The following is a 27,411-nucleotide window of genomic DNA, read 5'->3' on the forward strand; positions in this document are numbered from 1 at the left end:
GAACTCCCTCCCCACAGAGGTCCACCTGGTGCCTTCATTATACAGCTTTGGGCAAATGCTGAGGTTGAACCTCTTTGTCCAGGCTTTGCCTCTGTAGTGTAGTAGTTAAGAGTGATGATCTAAGACCTGGGAGATCAGGGTTCAAATCCCCACTCAGTCTGTTTCATAATCAGTTTGCAGCACTAATGGAACATTTGTGGCCCTCCACATGTTATTGGACTACAACTCCCATTTTCCTTGACCTTTAGTCATGCTGGCTGGGACTGATGGAAGTTGGAGGTTAAGAACATCTGAAGGACCACAGGCTCCCATCCCAAAAAATTCCTTCATCAATATTACATCTTTCTTTTTCCTCTTTCTCAACAGCCAATCAGGAACCTGAGAAAAACCGAATAGAAAAACAAATTGGGAAGGCTGTTGGGCAGAGCGATGTTTGGTTCCGGTTCAACGAAGGTGTCTCCAATGCAGTTCGGAGAAATATTTACATTAAAGATTTGTTCTAGTGATTGAAACGTGGGCAGGCAGCACGTGAGTCAGCTAGCATGTGGGTACCATGTAAGGATATTTTGAACAAAAATGTTTATGTGTGCTTTTGTATTGAATCCTGTTTTATATATAAAAAGAAAGGAATAAATTTGAGACATGCACAGTATCACTTTCTTTATTTTGCTTAGAAGCCCTTGTCACATTTGCTTAGCTTTTTTTTTTAACTGCAAAACAGTATATCCTACAAGATACAAAAAAAGTATTTAAAGTAATCAAAAATTCTTTTATAAAACTTGTGTTGCTCCTTTACAAGTCCCCCCTAAAAAGAGAAAAAAAGAATTGCAGGTATATAGGAAAGAGAAACTACAGGGTTCATAAAGCTGCAAATTTTGTTTAGTTTTTGTTGTGATTCCTGCATTGAAGGGGGTTGGATTAGAGTATTCTTTTGGGTCCCTCCCAACTCTACCATTTTATTATCCTGTGCTGCATCCAATGTCCCTGTATCTTCCCAGATGGTGGTGCCAAAATTCAAAACAGTGGGGTCTCTTTCACATCCGTACTCTCTTCAGTGATTGTTCCCAAATGGTGATCAGGGGCACCCACCAGTGTGCAACTAGGACAGAGTGTGACATGCCTTGAGAAAGGGTGATCCACTCTTAGATATGTCCTTCGTCTGTCAAGACTGGAAGACCTTATTCAGCACCAATTCTGCTACCCAGCACTGCCAACATATGAACAGGAGGGAAGCAATTCTACATGCACCTGGATTCTCTCATGCAGCCTAGACCATAGCTGGGAACCCCCAGAAGCATCACCATTGCTCCAGAAAGTACATAGGTATTCCTGAGCCCCTATCTCCCTAGGCAAAGGGGGGAAAGTTGGATTTGGAAGAGGGTGCAATGGACTTGATTGTACATTTGCAGGGAGGGTGCCTGCCTGTTCTGTGAAATCTGTATGTCGGTGGTTTGAAGTGCACCTCCCATTTTAACCCAGGGGGAGGGAGAATGCTCTTCCCCAAATCATACAAATGAGGTAAACCTTTAATTAGCCACTATATGAACTCAACTGTGCTAGCGGGGGGGGGGGTAAAGTGTGAGTTTAGCCATAGTGAGGAACTAAAATAAAAACTTTATACATTAAGTTTTCATGCAATTTTGAGTATCTCCAAAGGAAACCATTTTTGTTTATCGTGGACGAAATTTTGAGAGGCAGTGGGTTAGAGGATGGTGCATTTCCCCTTTTCCACCCACGGATTGTTCTTCATCAGCTCTGGGTTCAGAAATGGATCTTCTGGAATGCCATCTTCTATCCACTTAAGAAACCTAGGGTGGAAAGAGAATACATGAGGGTCTTTCCTCGTTGCAGTATTAGGCCAACGTCTGGCTGAGTCCAGAGTATCTTGGGCCTGGTCCCAAATCTCATGTCCTTCTCCTTTTTTTAAACTTAAAAAAAAAATTCTCCTGAATTATAACTCCCCATCATCTATGGCCATACTCACTGGGGAGTTGAAGTTCAGCATCATCTAAAGGCCACAGGCTAAGTACACCGGATTTACAAGGTAGATGGGTTGACGGCAGAGTGCTGGGCCAATGAGACCCAACCACATACCATCTTATTGTACCCAGAGGCACTCTGTACATGGATGAAAACTTGTGGGCCTGTGAACTGAAGCTTCTCGGGTACCTAGAAAGATCCCAAGCCTGCATCTATTTCTGTTGCTGTGATGTATATTTCTAGAGCCAAATATCTCAGGGAAAGCTCTTCATTCTTAAGATTCATGTTCCTGAGTAGCTTTGAAATACATTTGCTAGCAGGAAACACAGCTAGAGGATTCTGAGGGTGGCAGAGTGTCTCTGCCCTCAAAAGCCTCCACTTTCTCATAGGACAGCAGCCCCCAGGATTTCTCAAGAGAGAAGGATGCAATGCACAATGGTGCTGGCAGCTCAGTATTGTCCACACTGACTGGCAGCAGCTCTCCAGGGTTTCAGGCCAGAGCCCCAGCCCTACCCAGAGATGCCATTGGGGATTGAACCCAGGACCATCTGCATTCAAAGCAGGTGCCCAACTTTAGGTTTTTCCCCCACTCCATTTCAAGCCCATCTTTGTCACTACTCGGACTGGAAACATGAGAGGGAGGTTTAAAGTAAGCCTGATGTTCTTAGTATGCTGGATTCCACTTATGTGGAATGCACTTAGCCGTGTGTGTATAAGGTGGTAGGAAGGAGAAACAGCAAGAAAGGAAGCTGTTTGTGGACTCACTCGGGGATCGTTTTTGAGGACATCTCCCTCTTGTAAGCCAGCTGGTACTTAAGGCTTTCGACTTCCTTCTTCCACTGAGGGGCTTCCCATTCATCCATGGGGATGTGGCTTGGTGGCTGTTCGGGTCAGAGAAGGAGAAGCGTCAACCTAGGCAGAAAATTAAAAATGGTGAGTAGATTTTAATGGGCTTGTTTGTCCCTCTTCCAAGGAGTGCATGCTGGAGGCGCATACACACACACACACGAAATTACCCTAACCTATTTAGCAGGACTGTTGTGAGGATAAGAAGTAGTGACTGAGCTAAGGTTGGTCAGCAAGCTTCATGGCAGAGATTTTGAACCATGCTTTCCTTTCCAACTAACACTAAACATTGCATGGCTCCTGAGCATACTCAACCCTCCCGGGACTTTGTGGTGTTTTGAGTCTCCCCTTCCCTCACTCCCAAGTTTTATTTTTTTAAGATTGTTTATAGATATTGCAAACCTCAGAGCTTGTATTTGAGAGAGAGGATAAAATATACGGGTTACATAAAAACAAACATACCAACAGCATTCAATAATATGTCCTAAAAATGAGATAAATCCTGAACCCACAACAATACACCAGTGCACACACGTTTCCCAGCATCCTGTTGACTCTTGGCACCCGAGTTTGCTACAAAGGGACTAATGTCGGTTAAAGAAAGATTGAACTAAAAATAAAAATTGGTCCAAGTTGTCTCTAGGGCGGGCTGCCTGCTGATCAAGTAAAATAGCCTGACTTTGCATCAAGCAAAACTTCTCAAAGGACAGCTCTAGAGAGGGAACAGGAGGTGTTAACACCCACAATTGATGCATCAGGGAAATTGGGACTAATGGCCATGTTGGATCTTGCGCCTTTGCATATACTTTGTTTCCCCAAGCACTGATGGGGAAGGACTGGATGTGGGTCAGTTTGCAAAACCATCCTAAAACATCTGCTGCTTCCAACACAACCGCAGGTTGAAACCTTGGCCCTAGGAAGGAACCTTCCCCCCTCTGAGATGGAATTTCTTTCCAGTCAGCCGTCTGAGCTCAGTGCCCCTGAATCCATCACAAATTACCCATTTCACAAAAGGAAAAACTAGTGATGCTCAGATCCTCCGCCATCACACCCACAAAAGCGGGGGGGGGGGGGGGAATCTACCATCCCACAAAAACACAGACAAAAAGAGGAAGCAACTACCCAAAGCAAAAATTAAAAGCTCAAAAACTAAATTTAAAAATAAAATAAAATTGGGAGGGGCAAAAGATGTTGCAGTGGTAGTACAGAACTTCTGGAGGGCATCAAGTTGGTACAGGCTGCCTTAAGTTCTGCATTGCAGGGGGTTGGACTAGATGACTCTTGGGTCCCCCTCCAACTCTGCCATTCTATTATTCTACGTCATCTTTCATGACCGTATATATGGTAACCACAGGAGTCAGTGCCTGTTGCTGTGGGCAAGCTGACAAGTGGAAATACGACAGATGTAGCCGGTGCATCTGGTGACAAACTTTGGTGTAATGATCAATCTCCCTTTGAGCCTCCGGTTACCCTGGTTCTGCATCTCCACAAGCCTTTGGCACTATAACCTCAGCAGGTCAAGCTCTTCCCCCATCACCACATTATTTCCCATGATCTCACCTATTACATTTCTGCTAATCACACAAAGTCTAATGGTGCTAAGTGGGTTTGTTTCAGGTCAGAGGTTGCCATCCTATGCCTGTTGGATTTGGTGGAGGGGCTCTTTGAGAGGGTGGGCAAATGCCCAGCAAAAAAAGAGTTCCTATGCCTTTAAACCGGGAGTGGGGATCAAATACATCTCTCTTCTCAATCCAGACAAGCCAGAGATACTGTCGGAAGAGTTCAAGGGCATGTTCCAGCCAGGCAAAAACACTCAAGGAGGATGTGAAGAAAGGAAAGTGAGGGGTGTGGCCTGGAGAGAGTCCAAAGGGCCGGAAAGAGAAATCTGAAGGGCCAGATTTGATTCCTGGGCCTGACGTTCCCCACTCCTGCTTTAAATTGTACAGAGAGGAGATTTTCCAGGGCCCTCAACTCAAAAAACAAAGGAACTCCTGGGGAAAGCTAGCATGAGCCTTTTGTCCCAGAGTAAAGGCAGGACTATGTGTATTTTAAAACAACATAATCTGCCTCCCTAGAGTGACTGCTGTGTCCTGAATACATTTAGTAAACTAGACATTGTTTGCATAGTGTTAAATGGCAAAAGTTAGTTTAGTTATGGGGTAAGGAACTGCCTTGGTCCCTGAAAGCCACCCTCTACACCTCCACTGGGATCCTCATTCAGCAAAGGCTCTCACAGCCTCTCATTGGCTGTGGACACAAGCAAATGGAATTTGAGAAACCAGTTTTCATAAGGTCTAGGAAAATGGATCTGTTAAAAATAAAAGTCAAAGCAAAGTTTTCTCTGGAAGCCGAAGTGTGTTATTTTGCTGCCCTTGCAGAGACTGGCAGTCACTATTAGACAAGGAGTCTATGTCTCCTTTGCAAATAATTCTGTGGGGTGAGTGTGAGAGTCCCTGGTGATGACTCTGAAATCCAGAGCTGGGAAGCCCTTTGAGGTTGGCGCTCTCTATCTGGGGATGACCCCAGCATACGCAGTATTTCAAAGTAGGCTGTGGGGACAGGCTTATGGGAAAGTGATGCTTCCCCCCCCCCCCATCCTATGATTTGCATAGTTTTATCTGGTGGCATTAGCATTTAACTAACAAATCCTTCTAAATGCTGTCTCCCGCAGGAAAGTCTGAGGAAGGGGAGGGGAAGAGAGCAAGCAGCTGTTGCTGGCTTGATGGAAATGAGAGATTAAATCCCTAAGCAAATCACTGTTTGGCAGGACTGTGGTTGATGGTGAACGAAGGGGGGGGAGGTAGGGGTTATGCTCCACAAAACCAACATATTGCCAGATTGTTTCCAGGGGGCGCAGTTTAACACAGCCACACACTGCAAGTTGTTGGCCAAACAGTTCTGCCTGAGCAGCTTTTGTTGGTTGGTTTATCAATGGAAATTTGATTCATTGGTTTACTACTTCCTTAATCAATGGGAGGCTGTACATTAAGGAATCCTACTCAGAGCAGACCCACTGAAATGAATGTTAGTCTACCCTGGGTCTACCCTGTGAAGGACTGGCACTGGATGCCACCCATATTTCATTATTATTTTTAAGATGGTTTTGGCTCTGTGATTAGGGGATGAAAAATAAATCCTTTGGGGTGCCATTTCCTGCTAAGAATGGGTTGTCACCAGTTTTGAAGTTACTCAGAGTAGACCCATTCAAATAATGGGCATGGCTAGCCTAGGTCTATGTACCGATATTTTAATGGGTCAGCTCTGAGTTGGGTATAACACACCAGAGCTATCTCCCAAAGGGCATCTGTTCATATTACTGTCGTTCACATTTATATTACTGAATCAAGTAACAGTTGGTTAGAGTGTGGTGCTGATAATGCCAAGGTCACAGGTTTGATCCCCGTATGGGACAGCTGCTTATTCCTGCATTGCAGGGGGGTGGACTAGTTGATCATGAGGGTCCCTTCCAACTCTACAATTCTATACCTGTCTTTCAACTGAGGGGCCAACTATTGAATCCATTGAGGTCTTATCCAACTTGATACCTTCCAGAAGTTCTGGATCACAAAACCCATCTGTTCCAGCCAGCATATGGGACTCATTGCTCTAGCTCAAAACATCTGAAGGGAACCACCAGAAATTAATTTCTTTCTAACTAATGTATTGGCCAGGAAGCCTCCAAAGAGGAAGGGGCAAATGACACCGACGTATGTTTGATATCTAAAACCACACAGAGTCATCATTAAATCTGAAAGGCCACATATTACATTCAAGCACAGCTGCTGTTTTCCCAACCCCAGAGTTTTCACTGGCACAGGGTGGGGGTGGGAACAAGCAAGGAGAGGAGAGGAGACAGCCTATGCCAGCAATATTGCAGCTAAGGTCTCCTTGCTATCTGTTTCTGCAAATATGTCTTTCATATTTGACCCATGACAGGGTCTTTTCAATGGCAATTCTCCGGTTATGAACTTCCCACCCTAATGAGGTGTGACCGTCTCCATCGTTATCAACTTTCAGGAAGAATTTGAAAACAATCCTGATTCCCTAGCTCAGCTAAAGTGTACATAACAATGCATACAGCATGCAAAGGATATACATGAGGGGGAAATGCTTTTCAAAATGTGTATATTTCAGCCAAATTGCATACAAACATGCATATTGAGAGAAATTTGCACTAAAATGCCAAACGTTTTAAACACGCTTTAAAAAAAAATCTCAAACCAAACTTAAGACTAGACAAATGAGAAACTATCTTATGAAATAAACAGATCATAAATTTTATAAGAACCTGATTCTGGACAATTATGGACTGTCTCAATGGCTAGATGGCAGGGGTAAACAAGAACAAACACCTACCTTAGCAGTCCAGCTCCTGCCCTGTAGAAACTCAGCCCTCTCACACCAGGGCTTGAAAAGGCTGCCACTTTGCATGCATCACACACATTGCCATTTAACTAAGCAATCTCCGGGTCTGATTTGATTGCAATTTGAATAGTATGAAAAGCTATCGGGTCAAGAGAGATGCTGCATCACATCTGCTAAGGAGAAGGACATCAGGTTGTACCCAAACTTATTTCTAAGCAGTGTAGCCCCACTGAAATTACTGGCCATGACTAGCAAGTTCAGTAATTTCAATGGGTCTATGCTGTGCCTAACTTAGGTGGATATAAGCCCAACCATCTATTGCAGTCTTCCCCAACCTGGTGCCCTCCAAATGATTTTGGACTACAACTCCCCATTAGGCACAGCCAAGCCCATTTATTCTGGGAAAGGGTGGTAAACTCAGTGGTGGAACGGGTGCTTTGCATGCAGAAGGTCGCAGGTCCATGAGGACTGCAATTTTACATGCAGAGGGTCCCCGATTTAATCCCTGGCATCTCTGGGGAAGGCTGAGGTAAGGCTCCAGGCCAAGGTCCTGGAGGACCTCTGCCAGTCAGTGTTCACAAAACTGAGCAAGATGGTGCAACTCAGTATTCAGTGACTTCCTATGTTCCTATTTAAATTGTCCCTTTCTTCAGAACCATGAGGACTGGGATCTTAGATCAGTAGTACAGCACCAGCTCTGCACATGCAGAGGTTCCCAGTTGCAATCAAATGCTTTATGCCCAAAACAGGAGTCCAGACTCCACCCAAGTGTTGAGCTAACCCAAGATTAGCAGAACCATGCCCAGCACAACATCCTCCATAACAAACACACCAGAGCATCGGGGACCTTGAGTGCATCAGTCGGCCGTGCCAACGCAGCTAGTCCATTGCATTTCATCTCCCTCTGGGTGAAGGCACAGTTGAAAAACAAACAAGCTTTAAGAGCTCAAATGAATCCACACAGGACAGCAAATTTCAGACGCCCTCCCCAGATGCCATTCTCTGGGGCTGCAGTAGATCCTGGGGCACATCCCGGGATCCAGTCTCTGGTTGTGTGGCATGGCGGAGGAGTCTAGATCTTGCTCTAGAACAGCAGTGCATCTAGGGAGTTTTCTAACCTGGACTTACTGGTTTCACTGGGCCTCCCTGTAAGACAGCCATGTGCACACACTTAACATTTCATCATTCACCCATAATACCATGCTTTACAACTGCTTCTACATTGCTGATATGCCGGAACACACACAAAAAATGGAAAAGGAGCATTTGCCAACCCTGAGAAATATGTGCAATTTTTCATTTTAAACTCACTTAAAAAATCATAACACCATCATGTCTACAAGGATAAAAATGGGGATTGCTTCTGCTGCTAAACACCAAAAGGCATAGGAATGAGCATCATTTTGTTGTTGGAAAAGATGATACATATTTTAAAGTAAAAATAATTGTCAGCATTGCTTAGAAGATGCCAAGCAGAAACAAATTCCTTTTTCAATAGTAACATCCCTCTCTGTTAACCAGGCCAGCTATACACATACATTTCTCTCTCGCAGGAAGCAACCTACAGGTGAGATTTAAGGGGTTATCTAGTGCTGCATCCTTTAGCTCAATGGTAGAGCATCAGATGGTCCCAGGTTCAATCCTCAGCATCTCCAGGGAGGGCTGTGAAAACACTCCTGTCTAAATTCATGGAGAGCCACTGCCGGTCAGTGTAGAAAACACTAGATGAACCAACCATCTGACTTGGTATAAGGCAGCTTCCCACATTCCAACTACCAGATGTCTCTGGGAGCATGAAGGTGGCAGCTACCTGCTTTTGCTTGCCCCCTCCTCCAGCATCTTGATATTCAAAAGGTATACTATTCCCAGACATGGAAGTTTCCTTTAATTATCATTAATTTCCAGTCAATGGGCCACATCCAATGTTATCCCTACTCAGAGTAGATCCACTGAAATTAATACACAACTAGCTTGGATTCATTCATTTCAATGTAATGACTCCGAGTAAAACATGGTTGGATTCAGCGAAACGATGATAAAAAGTCAGAAATTTGTAAGAGCAGAGATGGGGAAAGGCCTTGGTCTGGAGGTCAAAACCAATCCCATTTTTTTGTAACCAGAAATATTCACCCCATCTATTTGGCATGATGTTTTATTAATAAAAAAAGTCAAAACCAGCAACCTACCTTGGAAGAAGCAGTATGGGCTTAAAAGACCAAAGGGGGAAAGTTGTGTGTTTGTTCTTTTTCTTTTTGAAAGGAAGATTTTCCCCACTGAAGAAGATTGTGTCCACCTACAGAAAGGCTCAAAACAGCTTCCCAGGACTTTCAGCCGTACGTTTGCCTCTCCAAGCAGAACCCTCCGTTGCTGTTAACAATCTGAAATCCTGAATGTAATCTATTAAAGTCTGCCCAGCTGCCTCCCAAAAGGGAAAGAACAGGGATAATGAGAAATCCCCCCCCCCCCAGCCTCCTCCCTCCCGCGGGTGCTCTGTTTAGCAGCTTGGAGCCCAGATAAGCTGAGAAAGAGAAAGTGCACCCTTTGTCTTCCGCGGGTAGCAATTGCTCCAAATGCCCTCTTACAACAGGTTCTGCTGAAACAAAGCCATGGGGATAAGGTGCTGAGGCGGCTGTCTCATTAGAGGGATTGGGATGGAGGCAAAGGATGCTTGGGCTGCCATAGATACCTCTTCCCCTCTCTTAAGAACAGCACCTTAATTGCATCCCTGGGGCCTGGAGGGATGGGTGAGGAACACCTAAAGATGCACACTGTGTGCAAAAGCAAAACAAGTGTGTTATATATCACTATTTCTGGTGCACTTGCTTAGGCCTAGCAAATAAATAAATAAAACCAATCGCCATCGTAGCAGGGAAGTTACCAAAAGGCTCTGTAGGCCGATTGATTTATTATTATTATTATTATTATTATTACTACTACTACTACTACTACTAGATTGCTCGTCCTTCACTAGAACTTTCCTGGGTGGGTTACAGCAATTTAAAATCCAGAATTAAAAAGTTAAAACAGATCACAGTCACGGGAATAGGACGGGCTCTGAAAACATACATCTCAGGCAGGGTCATGCAAAGCTAGTACCAATAGGCCCAGCCAGGATAGGAAATGTAAGCCCAGTTTCAATAATCTTTACCAAAAGGTCCCCCCTTTGCCTCTATCAGGAGGACCTGGAGTAGACCCCTCTCAAAATCATAGTCCCATGTCTATCTGGCCACTCCACTCTGTTCTGGCCTGATCTGAGGTGCATTTTCAGCATTCACCAAAAGTTGTACAATGAAGTGCCAGACACAGCTCTATGGGGAATTCTGCAACCTGGGGCAGCCACAGAGAAGTCCCTCTCCCAGACTACTTATGAGGGCAGAGGAACTGTCAAGAGGGTCCTCTTTGCTGATCTTAACCTCTGGGAGCATCAGAAGAACATCACCCCCTCCTATAGGATTTATATAATGTGTTTGACATGGCCAGCACCAGATTTAGGGTGGTCCGAGTGACTCCCTCACACAGGGCACCGGACCAAGGGGGCACAAAATTGCAGAGATCCATGTGGGAGCAACAAATTTTGGCCTCACACAGGGCGCCCTATTATGAAAGATTACCCCCTGTGCATCGGGCTGCCCTTGAAGACGGTCTTGAGGCTGCAGCTAATGCAGAATGTGGCTGCTGAGTTGGTGAGGGGCTTGGCCCAGTGGGATCATGGGCCACTGGTTCTTCTGAGAATGCCTCACTAACTGGGTAGCAAGCTACCAAGCCCTTTTCAAAGTGTTAGTACTGGTGTACAAAAGTCCTAAACAGCTGGGGACCAAAATACCTGAAAGAGTGCCTCCAGTATTATCAAGCCTGTCAGACCATGAAAAGACCTCCTTGGTGGTGGCTCCCCATTTCCAGAACATCCTCCCAGCTGAGTGTGCTTCTCTCCCTCATTACTAACATTTAGCAGGAATTTTAAAATATTCCTGTTTACTGAGGCATTTGATGGCTAAACATTATTGTTCTTTGTGACCTTGAAATTACTAACAGTAATGGTTTGTTTTAAAATATTTCTATGCATTAACATTTTTAAATATTTCATTTGTAATCGTATTGTTTTACTGCTTTCCTGTTTGCCATCCATAGCTCCCTCGGGAAAGACAAAAGTTAATAAATAAGATAGTTCTGGACCTCTTTACCTGAGCAAGCCTCCTATTTGCCCAGCTTCCCATTCAAGAGCATATTCTGTCAAGATTGAAATTCATGTCCTTGAATTTGGATAAAGGCTCCTGTTTGTCAGGATGGAGGAAAGTGGTGCATGCAGAATCTCACTTGCTGTACAAAGGCAAAATGTTCATTTGTTGCTATGCCACTTTCGCTTCTGGCCCCACCCACCACAACCATGTGGCCCTTGGGAGGCTGCCTAGGAGGTAATGTGGCCCTTGGGCTGAAAAAGATTCCCCAGCCTGTTCTAAGGGAGAAGGCATGCTCACCCGTGGGGACACAGAGGAATGCACATCCTTTGAGGATCTTAAGAGTATAAGAACAATAAATAAAGCAAAAAAATTAAAAAGCAAGATGGCAAAGGCTTTTTGCTGGTACACTTTTGCTGGTAGGTCATGACCCGAACATCACTCACCCCTCCACCAGAACAAAACCTTCCTTCCAGAGCCTTCCACCCTGCAGGTCAAAACTCATTCCCCACCCCCAGGGACACCACGTGGCTATTATGGTAAAGAGGTCAGTGATAGCGGATCCCCAAAGACCAGATTATCAAGCTGTTTTGACATCAGCATAATCTCCGAGCGCTGCCTTTTCAAAACAATTATCAGAAGGGATTGGGGAGTGGGGCTTTGGTGGCAGCAAAGTGACGTTGGGATGTGGGTTATTGGATTTTGGGAGATCTTACTATAGTGGGACAGCAAAACACACACAAACTCCCCACGTAGCTGCCCAGAGAAAGACGTCATTCTGGAGAAAGACGTCATTCTCGTTGGGCCGGCTGCCACAGGGCTCCCTGTCTTCATCCTCTTAAATGGGAATGACAATCAACAAAATGGCCTCTGGGCTGCTCACTCACGGAGGGTTTGTTGAGTGCGATTTTCTGCACACTGAAAAACAACCTGGTATCTATCTCACGGGCGGCAGGCAGAGGTGGCAGCTTCAGATGATAAAATGTGGGCACCGTTAAAGTGTGGTAAATGTTTGTCAAGTATTTTTTTTTACCAAGTGGAACTTCCTACCACAGGTACCCAAAGGCTTTGGATATTTCCGTATAAGACTTTTGAGGCCCGAGGGAATTCTAGGGCACATTCCAGCCACAGGAAAGTGCTTGAGGCACCCCATGAGAAGTGTGGCTTGGGGAAAGCCCTGAGGGCCAGATACAGATGTTTGGAGGGCCGCAGTCTACTCCAGGGCCCGAAGCACATGTTTTGCCATGCAAATGGCCCGGGTTCAATCCCCAAGGTCATTTATCTGAAAGCCCAGAAAGTTGCTGCGAGTCAGTGTCAAAAACAATGAGCTAGATGAATCGATTGTTTATCTAAATGGGAGGGTGTTTACCATTTCCATGAATATGCTCATAGCTCTAGCTAACAAGAAAATAAGAGTCTGCAGGATCAGGCCAGTGGCACATCTAGTCCAGCATCCTATTCTCACAGTGGCCAACCAGATGCCCCAGTTGAAAGCAGGACCCGGGCACAAGAGCAACTCTCCCTGCTTGTGGTTTCTAGCAACTGGTATTCAGAAGCATTGCTGCTTCTGACCGTGAAGGCAGATCATAGCCATATATCAGAGTATAACTCATACATACACACACACACTTGAAAATAAGAGTAAAATTCAAAACAGACCAAAAATCCACAATCATCCTTTTGTTAATTTACCTTAGAAGATGGAGCATCTCTATTAACAAAGAACCATCCCCCGAAAGGCTTTTATACACCAGCTTTTGGGTTATGCATGGCAGATTAAGGAATGATGAACTGCATTTGTGTGTTAATACACGTTGTGTGTGTAATACAATGACTGCCAGCCATCTGTTAATCTGCCAGCCAGTTGCAAAGTTGGCTCTTAATCGCTTGGCAACATAGTTCATAAATATAATTTGTTTTGGTATGTTTATTTGGAAAAGATGAATGGGGGAGGGAACCCTTCAAAATTAAAACATGTATTTCTTCCTATATACAAAGAAAGTGTAAGGCTATCATCACACAGCTCCCACTGGAGGATTTGTAGCATGTCATCATAACCTTGGATTTGAATGAAGTCAGTGCCTGATCTCAGTCCTGGATTTGTATGTTTAGGGTGGGGTAGACAAGTTGCACAATACCAGTGGGTCATAGCATGGGAGTGAGAAGGAATTGGCACAGAGGGGAAAGAGGTGGTTTAAAATAACAGCAGAGGTTTGCGGAAAGCAGGATAGCTGAGTCGGTTACAGAGTGGTGCTGATAACACAAAGGTTGCAAGTTGGATCCCTGTAAGGGAGTACTGTAGATGATCCTCAGGGTACCTTCCAACTCTGAGTCTATGATTCAGGGATGGACAAAAACTGAAAGGAGAAAAGTGGCAATTTTAAACAAGCAGAGATTTGACTAGAGTGAGAAGGCAGTGACACTGTGGGGGAAGCAGCAGTGTAAAACAAGGTTTGAGTACAGCAAGAAGGGAGTTGGGAAAGGCTTGGTTGTGTTAGCTTGCATTGTAGCCTTCTCTGTTTGCCACCCTTGCAGTTTAAGGGACTCCTGACCATTTGAGTCCAGTCGTGGCCGACTCTGGGGTTGCGGCGCTCATCTCGCTTTATTGGCCAAGGGAGCCGGCGTACAGCTTCTGGGTCATGTGGCCAGCATGACTAAGCCGCTTCTGGGGAACCAGAGCAGCGCACAGAAACGCCGTTTACCTTCCTGCCAGAGTGGTACCTATTTATCTACTTGCACTTTGATGTGCTTTCGAACTGCTAGGTGGGCAGGAGCTGGGACCAAGCAATGGGAGCTCACCCCGTCGGAGGGATTTGAACAGCCAACCTTCTGATCGGCAAGTCCTAGGCTCCGTGGTTTAACCCACAGCGCCACCCGTGTCCCACCCTTGCAGTTACTTCCAGGTTAATAAGTTTTTGTCAATAGTATCCCTATGAATGGCACTATTTAGCAGGGAGAAATCACAAGAATTCTCATTATTATATATTTTACATGGCTGTTTATTTGTATATACCGTATTTTAAAGTTTTATATGCAGATGTTTTATGATGGCCTATATTTGTAATGACTAATAAAGGTTTGGTGAAGAAGTTATTTCTCCTTATTACAACTCATTAAAAGGATGTATCTCCACCCCTGCTTTACTCAAACCTCTGCCATTATTTAAAACCACGATTTTCGTCTGTGTCTCTCCACTTCCATTTAACTCAGACTTTTGCCATTGTCTGACTATAGCAAGAAGGGAGAAACATTGAAGAAGCAGGGAATGGCTATTTTAAACTTCTCCCTCTTCCATTCCTCAGGTGCATCATGTTGCAGAGATAAAGGATGTGGAGCCCTCAGATGTTCCACAGTACCTTCCCACATTCAAGAGTGGTTGCATGGGGTGGAAAGGAGGAGCTCCAGGCGGGTTGGCAGGCAGAGTGATCAGAGGCTCGGCACGTAGTAAACTAATAACCAAGAAGGGGGTTCTGAGCATGTGTCAAGTGTCTGTCTGACCAATTCCCACTCATCAAGAATTAGTGGAAGATGGGCTTTCTAATCAGGCACAATTTGCAACAACAAAAACGTGACCTCTCATTTAGGGGCTTGGCTACGCAACCTCCTTGACAGCTGCTTCATGTGGGACCAATTTGTTGATTCAGATCCTACTGAAAAAACAGCTGAAAGCAACAGAGCTGCCTTCATAAACTCATAAAGTGGGAAGAGATTAATCGTATCAAATTGCTGTCCCCATCCATTGTGGCTAAACCTTCCCATCACTTTCTTTAACAACATAGAAGCCATAATCCTAAAAGCCCTTTTCAAACACAGACTCCTACTGGTTCTTACAAGCCAAAACTCGGCAACTTTAATAGTCTCTTTCTCTCCCAAGACATTCAGAAAGCAATTCTCTGTTTAAAGACACACCAAGGAGAGCTAAGGACAAGGGAGAATGAACGAGCCAGGAAAGATTTCATGGTAGCAAAGGGTGAAATGCTTTAAAAGACTTTAAAAGTGAAAACCAGCATTCTGAATTGGGCCTGGAAACAAATTGGCAGCCAGTGCAGTTGGATTAGAAACTTTCTTGTCGCCAGTTAACAATCTAGTTGCCACACATGCTGCTGGTTCTGAAACGTCTTCAAAGGCAGCCCCACATACAAAACACTGCAGCAGCCTAACCTGAAGTTTTGGACTTTATACAGGCCTTTGCCTCCTTCCCAGGATGAGCAAAACCGAAACCACCAACTCAAGCAGAAAATAAAGAGCATTTGCCAACTGATGTTGCATAGAGACCACTTCACCACACCAGCTCCTGTGATATTGTTAGCCACAGTTGGAGAGGATTCTGTAAGCTTCTGAAGGCAAAATGAGCACGAGGCAAAATGCATTTGTTTTGTCCAGTCTGTTCTTGAAGAGGAGTCATAGTGGTGTATGGAAGAGATGAATGAAGACAGCAGGTTAGCACCATACCACAATTGCTCCAGGAACAAAGATGGAGCAATGAATCCAAATTTTACCTTTGAACAGTAGGTTAGGTTCTATACTCATTAGCCATCCTCCACCCAGGCAAACAATAGGTATCACTGGAGCTTAAGGACACATTGCAGCCAGGCAAGAACACTCAGGGAGGGTGTAAGGGAAGGCTTGTGAGGGGATGTTCCAAGATAGTTCCAAGGACCAGAGACGCCTTGGGGGGCACATCTGGCTCACCAGAGGAGCACACCGGGGGTAAAGGTAAAGGGACTCCTGACCATTAGGTCCAGTCACGGACAACTCTGGAGTTGCGGCGCTCATCTCGCTTTACTGGCCGAGGGAGCCAGCGTACAGCTTCTGGGTCATGTGGCCAGCATGACTAAGCCGCTTCTGGCGAACCAGAGCAGCGCACAGAAACACCGTTTACCTTCCCACTGGAGTGGTACCTATTTATCTACTTGCCCTTGGACGTGCTTTCAAACGGCTAGGTGGGCAGGAGCAGGCACCGAGCAACGGGAGCTCACCCCGTCGAAGGGATTCGAACCGCCGACCTTCTGATTGCCAAGCCCTAGGCTCTGTGGTTTAACCCACAACACCACCCGCGTCCTACCGGGGGTAGCTCTAATCAAAGCATGAAATGCTGTTTTTCCAGAAATCCAGACAAGAAAGGCACATCCTTATTTTAATAATAATTCATTTCAATTAGACAGAACACAGGTGGTTCTACTATATACATTTCTGGATCAAAGGTACAACAGTTTGACATGTCCTTAAAGTTCTACACAGTGTAAATATGTTTGCTCCATGTCCAAAAAACTCCAGCAGAAGCATAAAAAAATGCAGGAAACTTTACTGATTCCCCAGCCCCGCCCCCCATTTTAAATATAGAACAAGAAAGTCTTGAAAAATAATAAAGGGGGAGACAAAACAGTGTTTGCAAAACAACTTTCCTAACCAGGCCAAACTTGAGTTTTGCTTTCAAAAAGAAAAGAGCAGAAGGAAACCAAGTGAATTCCATAGAACCAGAACAATTTGCTGGGAGGGCACATTTCCTCTTGTGTGCATTTCATTGGCTTGCAAAACACAACTGCAGAAAAAGGCCTTAAAGTGTGACATGAAGAAGCAGCTTCTGCTTTGACATTTGGTACCACAGGCACCATGCAACACCTTCGCCCTCATTTGCTTGAGAAGGACTGAAAAAAATAAGGTGGGGGGCAGGTGCTGTGCTCTGGGTTAACCCAGCAAACCCAGATTCAAGAAGAGGACACACCATGGCAAAAATCTATGCATGTGCTGTGTGACTACCTGCGCCAAACACAGGGCAGAGGTCTCATGCATCAAACTGGGCGGCTTCATATGGTCTTCACGGGTGAGACTTTCTTGAGATTCATCACATATGGACAGAGAGGAGTTCATGTAGGCTGGGCATAGATAGCACAGGTCTATAACAACTCTTGCAGGAAGAAGTTTCATGTTGCTTTCTCCTCTCAGCAATAAACCTCTGTATTCTCTAAACCAGTGATGGCCAAACTTGATGGCCCTGACCACAGGTCCTGTTAGCTAGGGATGATGGGAGTTGTAGTCCGAAAACAACTGGAGGGCCAAGTTTGGCCATCACTGCTCTAAACCTTCCAGATCAGGAGTGGGAAACCTGTGGTCCTCCAGCTGCTGGTGGATTCCACCTCCCATCAGCCCCAGCGAGCACAGGCTACCGCCAGGGATTATGGGAGCTGGAGGTCATCAGCATCAGGAGGGCCCCAGTTTTTGCCTGTTTTTGATCCTGGAGAGCTCCACAGGGAAATTCAACCACAACTCCCAAACACACGTTTCCTCCAGAACTGCACTGCGCAATGTGGCTTCAAGGTGCCTTGATCAAGGAGCGGGGTGGTGCACGTCATCCAGAGCTTTGCTGCTCAGAAGTAGCCAGAGGTGAGGGAAGCTGGCAGACCCTAGGGAGTCTCAGGCATAAGGAAGACTGTGAAATGGCTATAAAGGTGGAAACTTCATAATCTGCCCAGCCAAATGGTTTTGTCTGTGTAGGAGAGAAAAAAGGGGGGGTGTAAAAAAAATGGAATTTAAGAACAGGAATAAAAGCGGAATGGTGGCTCATTCTGGCCAGTGGCTTTCAAAGTACACCCTTTGGTCCTTGATAATAAGATAAGTCAGAGTGGGCAAGCTGTCCAAAATGAATACAGCTTTCTTGACACAACTGATGTTCCCTCACAACACACAACCACGGGGGAATATCCAGTGCTTCAAAAGCAATCTAATTAATTATAAGAGTATTTACATATGCCAACTCATGTGAAGCATCAAGGTGGTGCACAATGTATACAATAAACCATAAAACCCCATACAACCAGTACAAAAAAATCATTAAAGCGAATCAAGGAAATTTAAGCGGCTGCATAGGCCTGTAGACATTAAATGGTATTCAGGAGAGGCCTGGAAGTCAAAACAAGAGAGGCCCTCTGCTAAATATCCGCTGGAAGGGTCTTCCACAGCATGGGACCAGCCACACTCAACACCAGACTTCTACTTGAGCCTAGCAGGGATTCTGCAAGATGGCACAGAACTAACAGCACTCTTCTGGATGATCTCAGGGACAGCCTTTGGGATATCCTAGACCTCAGATTGTTTGAGCCTTTGTATATCAACACAACAGCCTTGTACCTGAACTGGTAGCATATGGGCAGCCAGTGCACAGGGCATGTGGGGAATGCCATCATTCTGTGAAAATAAATGGTGTCTTGACTCCTGCTCATGCAGAAAACGAACTGTACAATCTGCCTCCTGGGAGGAACTTTTGGGGTGCCTGCTCATTCCTCACTGCCTCTTCCGCATCACCAGGGTCCTTGAACCCACCCTGAGTTATACTACCTATAACTGGGAAATCCTCTGTTACCAACAGTTTGACCGCTCTTGGGGGAGACCTCATTGTGTGGCAATGGACATCTAGTTCCACAAAAATAAAAGTGGGTCGCGCCCCCCACACCAAAGAATACAGTTCACCATCCCTGGTTTTAGCTTCGAACTAGATGCAAGCCACACTCTTGCTGCTTTTGCTCTTAACTGCCCCCAACTCCCTCTATGTTAACGGCAACTGCATCTCTTGCAACAGTCTTAAAGAGCCGGCAGGGCTAACATTTGCACTGCACTGCCTCCAAGGCAAGTGGGAGGAGCAACCAATTCCTGGATAAGCTTTTTCATGTGCCTCCTCCATGAGAGGTCTGGAGGGTGGCAACACGAGAATGGCCTTTTCTGTGATGTCTCCCCGTTTGTCAAATGCTCTCCCCCCAGGGAGACTCGCCTGGTGCCTTCGTTGCATCTCTCTTCTCCGAGGCCTCTGGCTAATTAAACAACCTATGGCCTATTAAACTGGGGGGCGGGGAGTTATTGTTTTTCTTTGATACTATGTTGTGTATTTTTGTGTTTTCATATTGTGAACCGTCCTGTGATCCTCAGATGAAATTAGGCAAACAGAATAGAAATTAGATAAATAAATAAATAATAATAATTAAATAACCTCCACTGCAGAAAAAGAATCACATACTTACTGATTTTTGAAGGAATTTGCTAACCTCCTTTGCCCACGGACACCTGAAAGAAAGGGAAGGGGGTGGTAAGATGCAGGTCCCCCTCGTCTTGAAGCAAAACCACCTTCTCATTTTTAGCATTCCATTTACATCACCCAAAGATGCTGCGTACCAACAACGCAACACATGGGAGTCTCAAAGATGCCCACAAGAGCCACCACAGATAAGTTCAGGTCCTGTGTCAATGCGCATGGTGCTTACCCCAACAGCAGGACCTTGAAGAGGGCTTCTTAACACACAGGGCAGCTGATATAGGGAGAGATCCCATGTCTGAGTCCCAAGCTACTGAGGGCAGGGATGGAGAACCTTTGGCCAAAGCCAGCCCCCCCCCCCCAAGCCTCTTTATTTAGCCTGCAGGACTCAGTCCCAAGCCACACCCCCTCTTCAGCTACATACCTCCTGGAGTGTTTCTGCCTGCCTGGAATGCGTTCTTGAACCCTGATGGTGGCTCCCGTTTATTTACTTGTTTTACGAAGTTATTTAAACTGCTTCACAGCCTGAAGCCATTGAAGCAAAGTACAAAATTAGATGAAATGCTCCCCAAAAGCTTTAAAAAACACATCTACAAACTCTAATAACAATAAAAGCATTTCTATGCATGTACAATCAAAACACCTACCTATATGGAAAATAGAGGTACGTTTGTGTGTAGAAACTAGGCACCTATACAAAGATAACATTTACATTCATTCCTGTGCATAAGCATTGCCCCTGGTCCTGCCTACCCCCGGAAGGGAATGTGGCATTCAGGTTGAAAAATGCTCCCCACTCCTGATTCAGGGCTTTTGTAATTGGCACTCTGATTTTTCCTCTTGGAAAACTGGGTTGCTGGGATGGGAGGAATGTAGCTGTGACCCTCATACACTGTGACACTCACATTGGCAGGTTTTCCACAATAATATTGATGATGGAGATGCCGACTGATGGTAGGTTTCTATCCCTGGATGTCAGGAAGAGGCACAGCAGCTCCCCCACATACTGAGCACCCCAGTGTTGCCACCTGAGGGGAAAGGAAAGGAATCAGAGAAAACGAAGGTCCTTGGCAGCATCTGCCAAACTGGCAGCTTAGCCAAAGCCATTTTTCAACTTGTACCAGAGGTCCCACAGGTGATGCATGCTGGTTTTGCAATAGGTCCTGAGCATGCCAGCTCACATGTCATTGCAGAGCGAGTGGCACAGAGCAGCCTTCGCCAACTCATGCCCTCCAGGTGTTTGGGACTACAGCTCCCAGCCAGCACAGCCATGTTTTGGACTACCATTTGCATCAGCCTCAGCCAGTGCAACCATTTTGGCTGGGGCTGATGGGAGTTCTACACTTGGAGGGCACCAGGTTGGTGAAGGCTGACAGAGAGAGAAAAGACCCAGCTCTTTTGATAAACAGACACTCCTCTATGTGATCAGTAAGTGCAGCTCACATAAGTCAGCAATGGCTGATGAGAAGGGATGAATCCACCATTTCCTTTCATGCCCTGAAGCTTTGAGCACTTTTTTCTGCTGGCCCAGGAAAACAACACCGAAGTTGGCCGTTACAATAGTGAGCAATCAAGTGCAGACCAAAAATCTGGCCTTGGGTAATAGAAGTGGATGAAGGTTCTCAGCAAATCCACCTTTCCATACTCACAGACTTTTAGAGGCAAGGAGAGGAAGAGGGAAATGCACTAAAATGTTTGGCATGAATGAATGATCCACAGGAAGACACATGAACATCTCACAGGCCAATCAGTAGGATGATCAATATTATATGAGCTTGCTGCAAAAAAGGCCTGAAAGGATGCTCAGTAAGGACCGGACAGTCTGATTTCCATGTAACCTTTGAGAAAACAAACGAGCATGGATGCTCTATAAACAGGTGTCCAGAGGCCATCAAAAAGCAGCACAGGGTCTGCCTAGGCAGTCAATGAGGCCTTGCTGAGGTCTGCCGTAAGTCTCAAAAGCTGCCGGCCTAGAACTAAGAAAGCAGGCAGGAAGGAGAGGGGAGGGGATGCAGTGATTTCTCATCTATGTCTGCTCTTGAAGTGGCTCAGCCTTTCAGGACAGATCCCAAGAACAAAACAGAGGGGGCTTAATAAATGCCAACTTACAATCCCAACATTTCTGTTTTGTGGCAACAGAGGTCTGCAAGAAGCAAGGAAACGATGTTACGGACAGCCTTCTCGTGATAAGCCAGAGACTCCAGCAGAAGCTTCAGAGCCCAGAGGTTATTCTGCAGAAAGGGAGAAGAGAGAAATGCAGGGACAACTCAGCAACTTAACAGCACATAACTGAGGCTGAACGCCCCAGGTTTCATTGTAAAAGGAAGCTTTCTTGAGCTGTAAAAATTAAGAATTACATATATATACGTACACGTGTGTGTACATACACACAAACATATATCCATACACACATATAAACCCACAGAAGCACTGCTGTAGTAAGAAATATGCAGAATAACTTATGATGGAAGATAATGAACACACAAAAAAGCTTACCCCGAAAGCCAGCACAATTTCTAGGAAGGAGCACAGGGAGTTGTGTTCCATCAGGATCATATGCCGAACTGCCTGGACCACAAAAATGAGCCCAGCTTCCAAGGATGACTGGAAGGAGACAAATAGAAGGGTAGAAAGGAAACAGTCAGAAACAAGGATGAACTGTTGAATGGATGAATTTGCTAGATGAGACGATCAAAATCCTTTTGATTAAAAAGATGCCTGCTGATTAAACCGGGCAGCATATTTTTAAAAAATTGAATTTGTTTTTCAATTTACCGGTAAAAAACTGCAGATTGCAGCTGCCATTTTAGAAGAGGCATCTCTCCTTCTCTACCACCTGGAAGAGCATACTTCATTATAAGACACAGTCTTCCCCAGCAAGAGCTAAACAAGTGGTTCCCCAAACTAGAAGCTGCTCTGCAATAACTCAGAACAGGGCTTTCAGCATGGCTGCCCCTGTTCTGTAGAACAGCATCTCCATCATGCTATGAGAGGTACAATTGAAGACATTTCTGTTCTGACAAGCTTTGCCAGCAGCATGAACAAGTATCTGCCAGCGGTGTCTACACTTTGTATGGCTTTTTAAAATTTATCGGCTATTATTTTCTATGTCGTGTTTAACTGCTGTTATTGCATTTTGTACATTGCCTTGGGCCAGGTGTGGATGGGGATTTGCAATAGACTGACCAGGGTTTTTGACTACAAAATGACCTTTCTCCACCTAAAGGAGGCTGCTGAAGTAAAAAGAACTAAGCAGGGAACATCTGTGTGAAGGATGGAGAGTTTAGAATTCCCAGACTCAGGGACGCCCTGGTCTTTAATGCAAATTATATGCCTTTCGCAGCTTGTTCTGGCTGGCAGATCAGGGTATTAGCACAAAACAAAGTAGATTTGACAGGCATGAAGGTTGGGCTCACACCCTTTGGCGTAAAGAAGCCCAGAATCTAGGCTTCCCAAAAGGAAGTGTATACTTCAAGTGTATACTTACATCTTGGCCAAAGTGTTTTGAGAAGGTAACATTAGAGTGGGGGGTTTGGGTGAGTTGTTCAACAACGTAGCGTGACTCTTCAGAGACCACCTGCAAGTGAAGTCACCGCAATAATCAAAAGAAGAGCCTCGATACCCAGAGCAGCTCCCAGTCTTTCCCTCCTGCGTGCCAGAGGACAACAGCAGCAACAAGCAGCCATGTGCACTTTCAACATGCAATAATGTCTGACAATTTGTCTGCCCTGGATGGGGCTGATTTCCTACCAAACAAGCAGGCATGCAGTCTGCGGATGCTTCTACATCCAGATTTCTTCCTGCAGACCCAGGTAGCCTCGGTGGCTAGAATTGCCTTTTACCATCTGCAACTGGTGTGACACCTACAGCCATTCCTGGACTGGCAGAGGTCAGTTCAGTCACTTTTGACTTCCAAGAGTGGATTACGGCAATGCACTCCAGGTGGGGCTTCTCTTGCACTTGAGCCAGAAACCGCAGTTAATGCAAAATTGCTGACAGGCGTGAGACCCCCATTCGCATGTAACACCCCTGCTCAGAGATCGGCACTGGTTTCTGCTTCATTACTGAGCCAAATTCCAAGTCTTTCTACACTGGGCCCGCAGCTTATGTGATGGTTGAGTTCTGGGGGTCCACATGCAAAGGCAAAAATGTGTGGAGCCAGGAAAGCCCTGGAACCAGCCCCACCCCAATGCAACTGCCCCTACCTGTCCAGAGCAGGCCTTGCTCTGCACCTTGCTTACTAGTTACTGGGAAGGTCACACGAGGGCCCCGGGAGCGTCCCAGAGGCCTCATGCATCCATCCCAGAGGCCAGTAAGCAAGGCAGAGAGCATAAAAAGTTATTTACGTGACAGGTTTACCCCAGCTTCCATTCATTCATTTTTCAGCCGTGCGCCTGAAGTCCTAATCATGTAAGCAAATTGTGCATAAGTTTCAGGCCCACTGTTTTAGTATATAGGGTCCTTAGCAGCTTGGGATAAGTTTATTTGAGGGATCGTCTTGGCATATATACATATACCCAGTCTGACACTGTTTAAGTGTGTCAGACTGGGTAGATAGATAGATAGATATGCACCTACACCTTGGAACTCCCTTTCACCATGAAGCCCCTTTCACTGTACTCTTCTAAGCACCTGATAAAAACATTTTTGCTCAGGCACGTGTATCAAGACATGAAGAAGCTGACATGTGTTTTAATCTGTTTTTAGCTTAACTGTTGATTTTAATTTTATTTTGATTTTATATACCCGTTTTTAAATTCACCTTTTATCGACCATTTTAACGTTTGCTAGATTTTTGGTAAACAGCTTAAAGGTTCTCTTTGCAATCAAGCAGCATATGCATTACATTAAATAAATAATATATTTTTAAAAGCCTTTGTATAGCAAGTTCAAAGCACTCCCCAGACATTATCTGTTTTATGCAAGCATCTGGCTACTATTTCAATTCTGCATCCAATTCAAAGTGCTGGTTTTGACCTATAAAGCCTCACGTGGCTCAGAACCACAATACCTCAAGGACCACCTCTCCCCCTATAAAAGTGACCCGGACCCTGCAATCATCGTCTGAGACGCTTCTTCCGTGTGCCCTCTCAACAGGTTATCAGGGAAGGTAGCAACACAAGAACAGGCCTTTTCAGCAGCAGCTTCCCAGTTGTGAAATGCTCTCCCCAGGGAAGCTCACCTGTCACCATCATTACAGGCAAAAGCATTTCTTTTTCTCTAGGCCTTAGGCTTTTATCTATGGCTTCCTTTAGTGGATGGGGATGCTTTATTCCGGCCATTTAATAACAGGATTGTCTTTTAGATTTTTCTTTCATGTCAGTTTTAATGCATATGGGTTTGATTGCTTATATATTGTAAGTCACTTTTTGGTACCTTGGTAAAAAAAAAGTGACTAATAAATTTAAAATAATAATAATTGGAATGATGTAGTTGTACTGAGGACTAGAAAGGGTGGGTCATTAAAGGTACCTGGTGAGTTTATGGCAGCCCAGGAATCATCCCCTCTGACATGACAGCGAGATACAAGCCCCCCCATCGAGGAATAATATCCCCGAGTCAATGGTGTTACCTGCTGGAATTCCTGGGATGGTTCTTTTAAAGTGATGGCTGTCAGGCTGCCATCTGCTCCCACAACAGGGTGGCTGGCAAAAATTTTGATCATAGAACTCCAGCATTTGGGCTGAAAAACACAAATTGGGGCTCATTTGGTACCAGAAATCAAAATAGGATTTCCCAGAAGTTGTTCAAAAGTAATCACTCTTTTAAGACAGAAGAGCACAGGGTTGAGCAATGGCATTTATTTCACAGCTAGTTTATTTATTTGTAAGGAATATACCTTTTAGCATGGCAGGACCTACACTTGGAAACTCCCTGCCAATTGACCATGCAGGCACCTTTGCTGTACTCTTTCCAGAGCCTTATTACTCTCCTTTTAAATCCCTCCCCTTCCTCCAAAGAATTGAGGTAGGCAACTGGCCATCCCCTCCTCCCCTCTTGGTTGCTGGATGGCAAATTAAGTGGGCTAATTCACAGGTTTGCCAATTCTCCATTCTCTCAGCCTAACCTCAACTACACAGGGTTGTTGAGAGGCTGGGTCCAGGTCCCCTTAGGAGCAAGGAGCTGCAGCTAACCCTGATGACCTCTCCACTTACAGACTTCTTTCTTCACTTTTTTTTTTGGGGGGGGGGACCCACAGTCTGCCCTGCGAAGTAAATCATATCCAAAAGACCACATCCATTCACTGTAGAAGCAGAAGATAGGCTTCAGAGTGGAAGTGGACATCTGAAGGCAGCCCTGTTTAGGGAAGCTTTTAATGTTTGACAGACTATTATATTTTAATATTTTGTTGGAAGCCGCCCAGAGTGGCTGGGGAAACCCAGCCAGATGGGTGGGGTATAAATAATAAATTATTATTATTATTGTAAGTGGAAAGCACTTCTGTTTTCAAATGAGTCTGCCATCTTCTGGATGGAGAGGGAAGCACACATGTACATGAAGTTCTGGACCACTGGATGACAACCAGCAGGGCGGAAGAAGCCAGGGCTGGGCAATAGCTGGCTTTCAACATCGTGATATACCAATATATCACAGTGTCTGAAATAAGGATGGAGCTATGTAGAGGCACTGGTTGGCTTCATGTTGTGATTTTCGCACAGCACACGCACAATGATTCGCGATATATTGCCAGGTCAAAAATTATGAAACCAATGACACAATATGGATTACAAACCCGCTTAGGGCTTGGGTCAATATATCACCCGGCTCTAGAAGAGACCCATAGGCCACCTTCGCCAACAGGCTCAATATTGGGCCAAGGCATTTGGGGAGGGGAAAGGTTAACTGCCACAAAACTAATAAAACTGGTACTCACACTTGTATACAACGATATGTTGCAGTAGAACAGCTTGAACATCTGTTTGAGCAGAACAGGTAGTTTCACAGGAGTGCCTAGAAAGAGGGGACAGCTAAAAATCACACCCTGTAAAGCAACAGCTGCCAACTTCGTGACAGCATGCTTGTCGCTACCTCCCCTACATTGCAGGGATTAGACTAGATGATCACAGTATCAGAGTTATAGAAAGAATTGGGGTTGGCTTTGGAAGCCCAACTCCCCAACAAGGGACTCAGTGTCCATTATTAGTCAGAGCTTAATGGCTGGAGGCAGTGAAAGTAAGGCAGATCTTTATTTCCTTTTATTTGCAACAGAAATCCCCCACCCAGCCTTTGGTAGGAGGTAAGGAGTGGTCTAAACCACAGAGCCTAGGGCTTGCCAATCAGAAGGTCGGCAGTTCAAATCCCCGAGACAGGGTGAGCTCCCATTGTTCGGTCCCAGCTCCTGCCCACCTAGCAGTTCAAAAGCACGTCAAAGTGCAAGTAGATAAATAGGTACCGCTCCGGTGGCAAGGTAAATGGCGTTTCTGTGCGCTGCTCTGGTTCGCCATAAGCGCTAGCCACATGACTCGGAAACTGCCTGCAGACAAACGCTGGCTCCCTCGGCCTTTAGAGCGAGATGAGCGCCGCAACCCCAGAGTCGTTTGCGACTGGACCTAATGGTCAGGGGTACCTTTACCTTTAAGGACCCAGAACAAAGGTGAGTAACAGTTTTTAAAGACTTTAGAAATTACTTTAGAGGTAAATACCCACTCACATCTCCATAAAACACGAGCGGCTGTTTGCCCTGCCTCAACCTGTCCTACACTGAAAAACCACCACTACCCTAAAACAAGCCCACATTTCACTAGATGGACTGGACTCTCATCCTCCCATCTCTTCTGGGCAGAGGAAGGATGCAAAAAGCTTCTGTAAGAGAAACTGTGGCAGTAGCTGATATAGGTGCTTCCCCCCCCCCCCCCGGTAATGCAGGTGAGAGGCTGGTGGGGCGCTATTTGGTAGTCCTGTCTACTTTTCTGCTCTTTTTAGATGTATCAGACATTTTGTGTTATCTCCCCTGCCCCTAAGAAGCAAAAGAAAGAAGAAGAAGAAGAAGAAGAAGAAGAAGAAGAAGAAGAAGAAGAAGAG

At 45.3% G+C, this 27,411-nt stretch overlaps 3 protein-coding genes and 2 long non-coding RNA genes across 16 annotated transcripts in view; 3 read left to right on the forward strand and 2 right to left on the reverse strand.

The window, feature by feature from the left end:
- Positions 1-652, forward strand: part of CHTF18 (chromosome transmission fidelity factor 18) — a 40,144-nt gene extending 39,492 nt beyond the window's left edge. For both annotated transcript variants that reach the window (XM_080981624.1, XM_080981623.1), the window contains exon 23: positions 367-652. In XM_080981624.1, the coding sequence (XP_080837750.1) occupies positions 367-503 (137 nt within the window). In that variant the 3' untranslated portion in view covers positions 504-652. The remainder of the gene's footprint in view (positions 1-366) is intronic.
- Positions 1-5,173, forward strand: part of LOC308463352 — a 51,833-nt gene extending 46,660 nt beyond the window's left edge. The window contains exon 2 of the long non-coding RNA XR_013979562.1: positions 4,340-5,173. This is a non-coding gene — a long non-coding RNA (uncharacterized lncRNA). The remainder of the gene's footprint in view (positions 1-4,339) is intronic.
- Positions 648-12,366, reverse strand: GNG13 (G protein subunit gamma 13). Of its 11 annotated transcripts, none has more exons than XM_080981639.1 (4): positions 11,667-11,774; positions 11,373-11,462; positions 2,746-2,861; positions 648-1,808 (listed from the first exon to the last, which is right to left on the reverse strand). In XM_080981639.1, the coding sequence occupies exons 2-4, from the start codon at positions 11,403-11,405 to the stop codon at positions 1,703-1,705; spliced, it is 255 nt and encodes an 84-aa protein (XP_080837765.1). In that variant the 5' UTR covers positions 11,406-11,462; positions 11,667-11,774; the 3' UTR covers positions 648-1,702. The 11 variants fall into 11 exon arrangements, with proteins under 11 accessions (XP_080837765.1, XP_080837762.1, XP_080837764.1 ...); XM_080981636.1 differs by having other exon boundaries at positions 11,373-11,508; positions 11,667-11,769; XM_080981638.1 differs by lacking the exon at positions 11,667-11,774 and adding an exon at positions 9,378-9,577 and having other exon boundaries at positions 11,373-11,634.
- LOC308463351 lies at positions 11,824-21,632 on the forward strand. Its single transcript, XR_013979561.1, has 3 exons — positions 11,824-11,913; positions 14,669-15,805; positions 21,529-21,632. It is a non-coding gene; the product is annotated as an uncharacterized lncRNA (long non-coding RNA).
- LOC308463345 (uncharacterized protein) lies at positions 16,487-27,352 on the reverse strand. The gene is made up of 8 exons (XM_080981633.1): positions 26,264-27,352; positions 24,962-25,072; positions 22,877-22,966; positions 21,886-21,993; positions 21,499-21,620; positions 20,295-20,417; positions 19,379-19,421; positions 16,487-17,853 (listed from the first exon to the last, which is right to left on the reverse strand). Exons 1-8 carry the CDS (start codon positions 26,303-26,305, stop codon positions 17,716-17,718), a joined length of 777 nt encoding a protein of 258 aa, XP_080837759.1. The 5' UTR covers positions 26,306-27,352; the 3' UTR covers positions 16,487-17,715.
- Positions 27,353-27,411: the final 59 nt, after the last annotated feature.

Source organism: Podarcis pityusensis, assembly GCF_964106645.2.
Source record: "Podarcis pityusensis genome assembly, chromosome: 14".
In the NCBI taxonomy this organism is placed as follows: domain Eukaryota; kingdom Metazoa; phylum Chordata; class Lepidosauria; order Squamata; family Lacertidae; genus Podarcis; species Podarcis pityusensis.

Bases quoted from the DNA above. Each gene is read 5' to 3' on its own strand.
- GNG13 (XM_080981639.1), bottom strand. From the start codon at position 11,405: ATGGGAAGCTGGGCAAATAGGAGGCTTGCTCAG. The intron at 2,862-11,372 runs GTAAAGAGGTCC...TGACCCGAACAG, and splicing joins CAAATAGGAGGCTTGCTCAG to CCACCAAGCCACATCCCCAT. The intron at 1,809-2,745 runs GTGAGTCCACAA...TTTCCACCCTAG, and splicing joins TCCTCAAAAACGATCCCCGA to GTTTCTTAAGTGGATAGAAG.
- LOC308463345 (XM_080981633.1), bottom strand. From the start codon at position 26,305: ATGTTCAAGCTGTTCTACTGCAACATATCGTTGTATACAAGT. The intron at 21,621-21,885 runs GTAAGCTTTTTT...CCCTTTCTGCAG, and splicing joins AAATTGTGCTGGCTTTCGGG to AATAACCTCTGGGCTCTGAA. The intron at 19,422-20,294 runs GTGAGTGTCACA...CCTTTCTTTCAG, and splicing joins ATTGTGGAAAACCTGCCAAT to GTGTCCGTGGGCAAAGGAGG.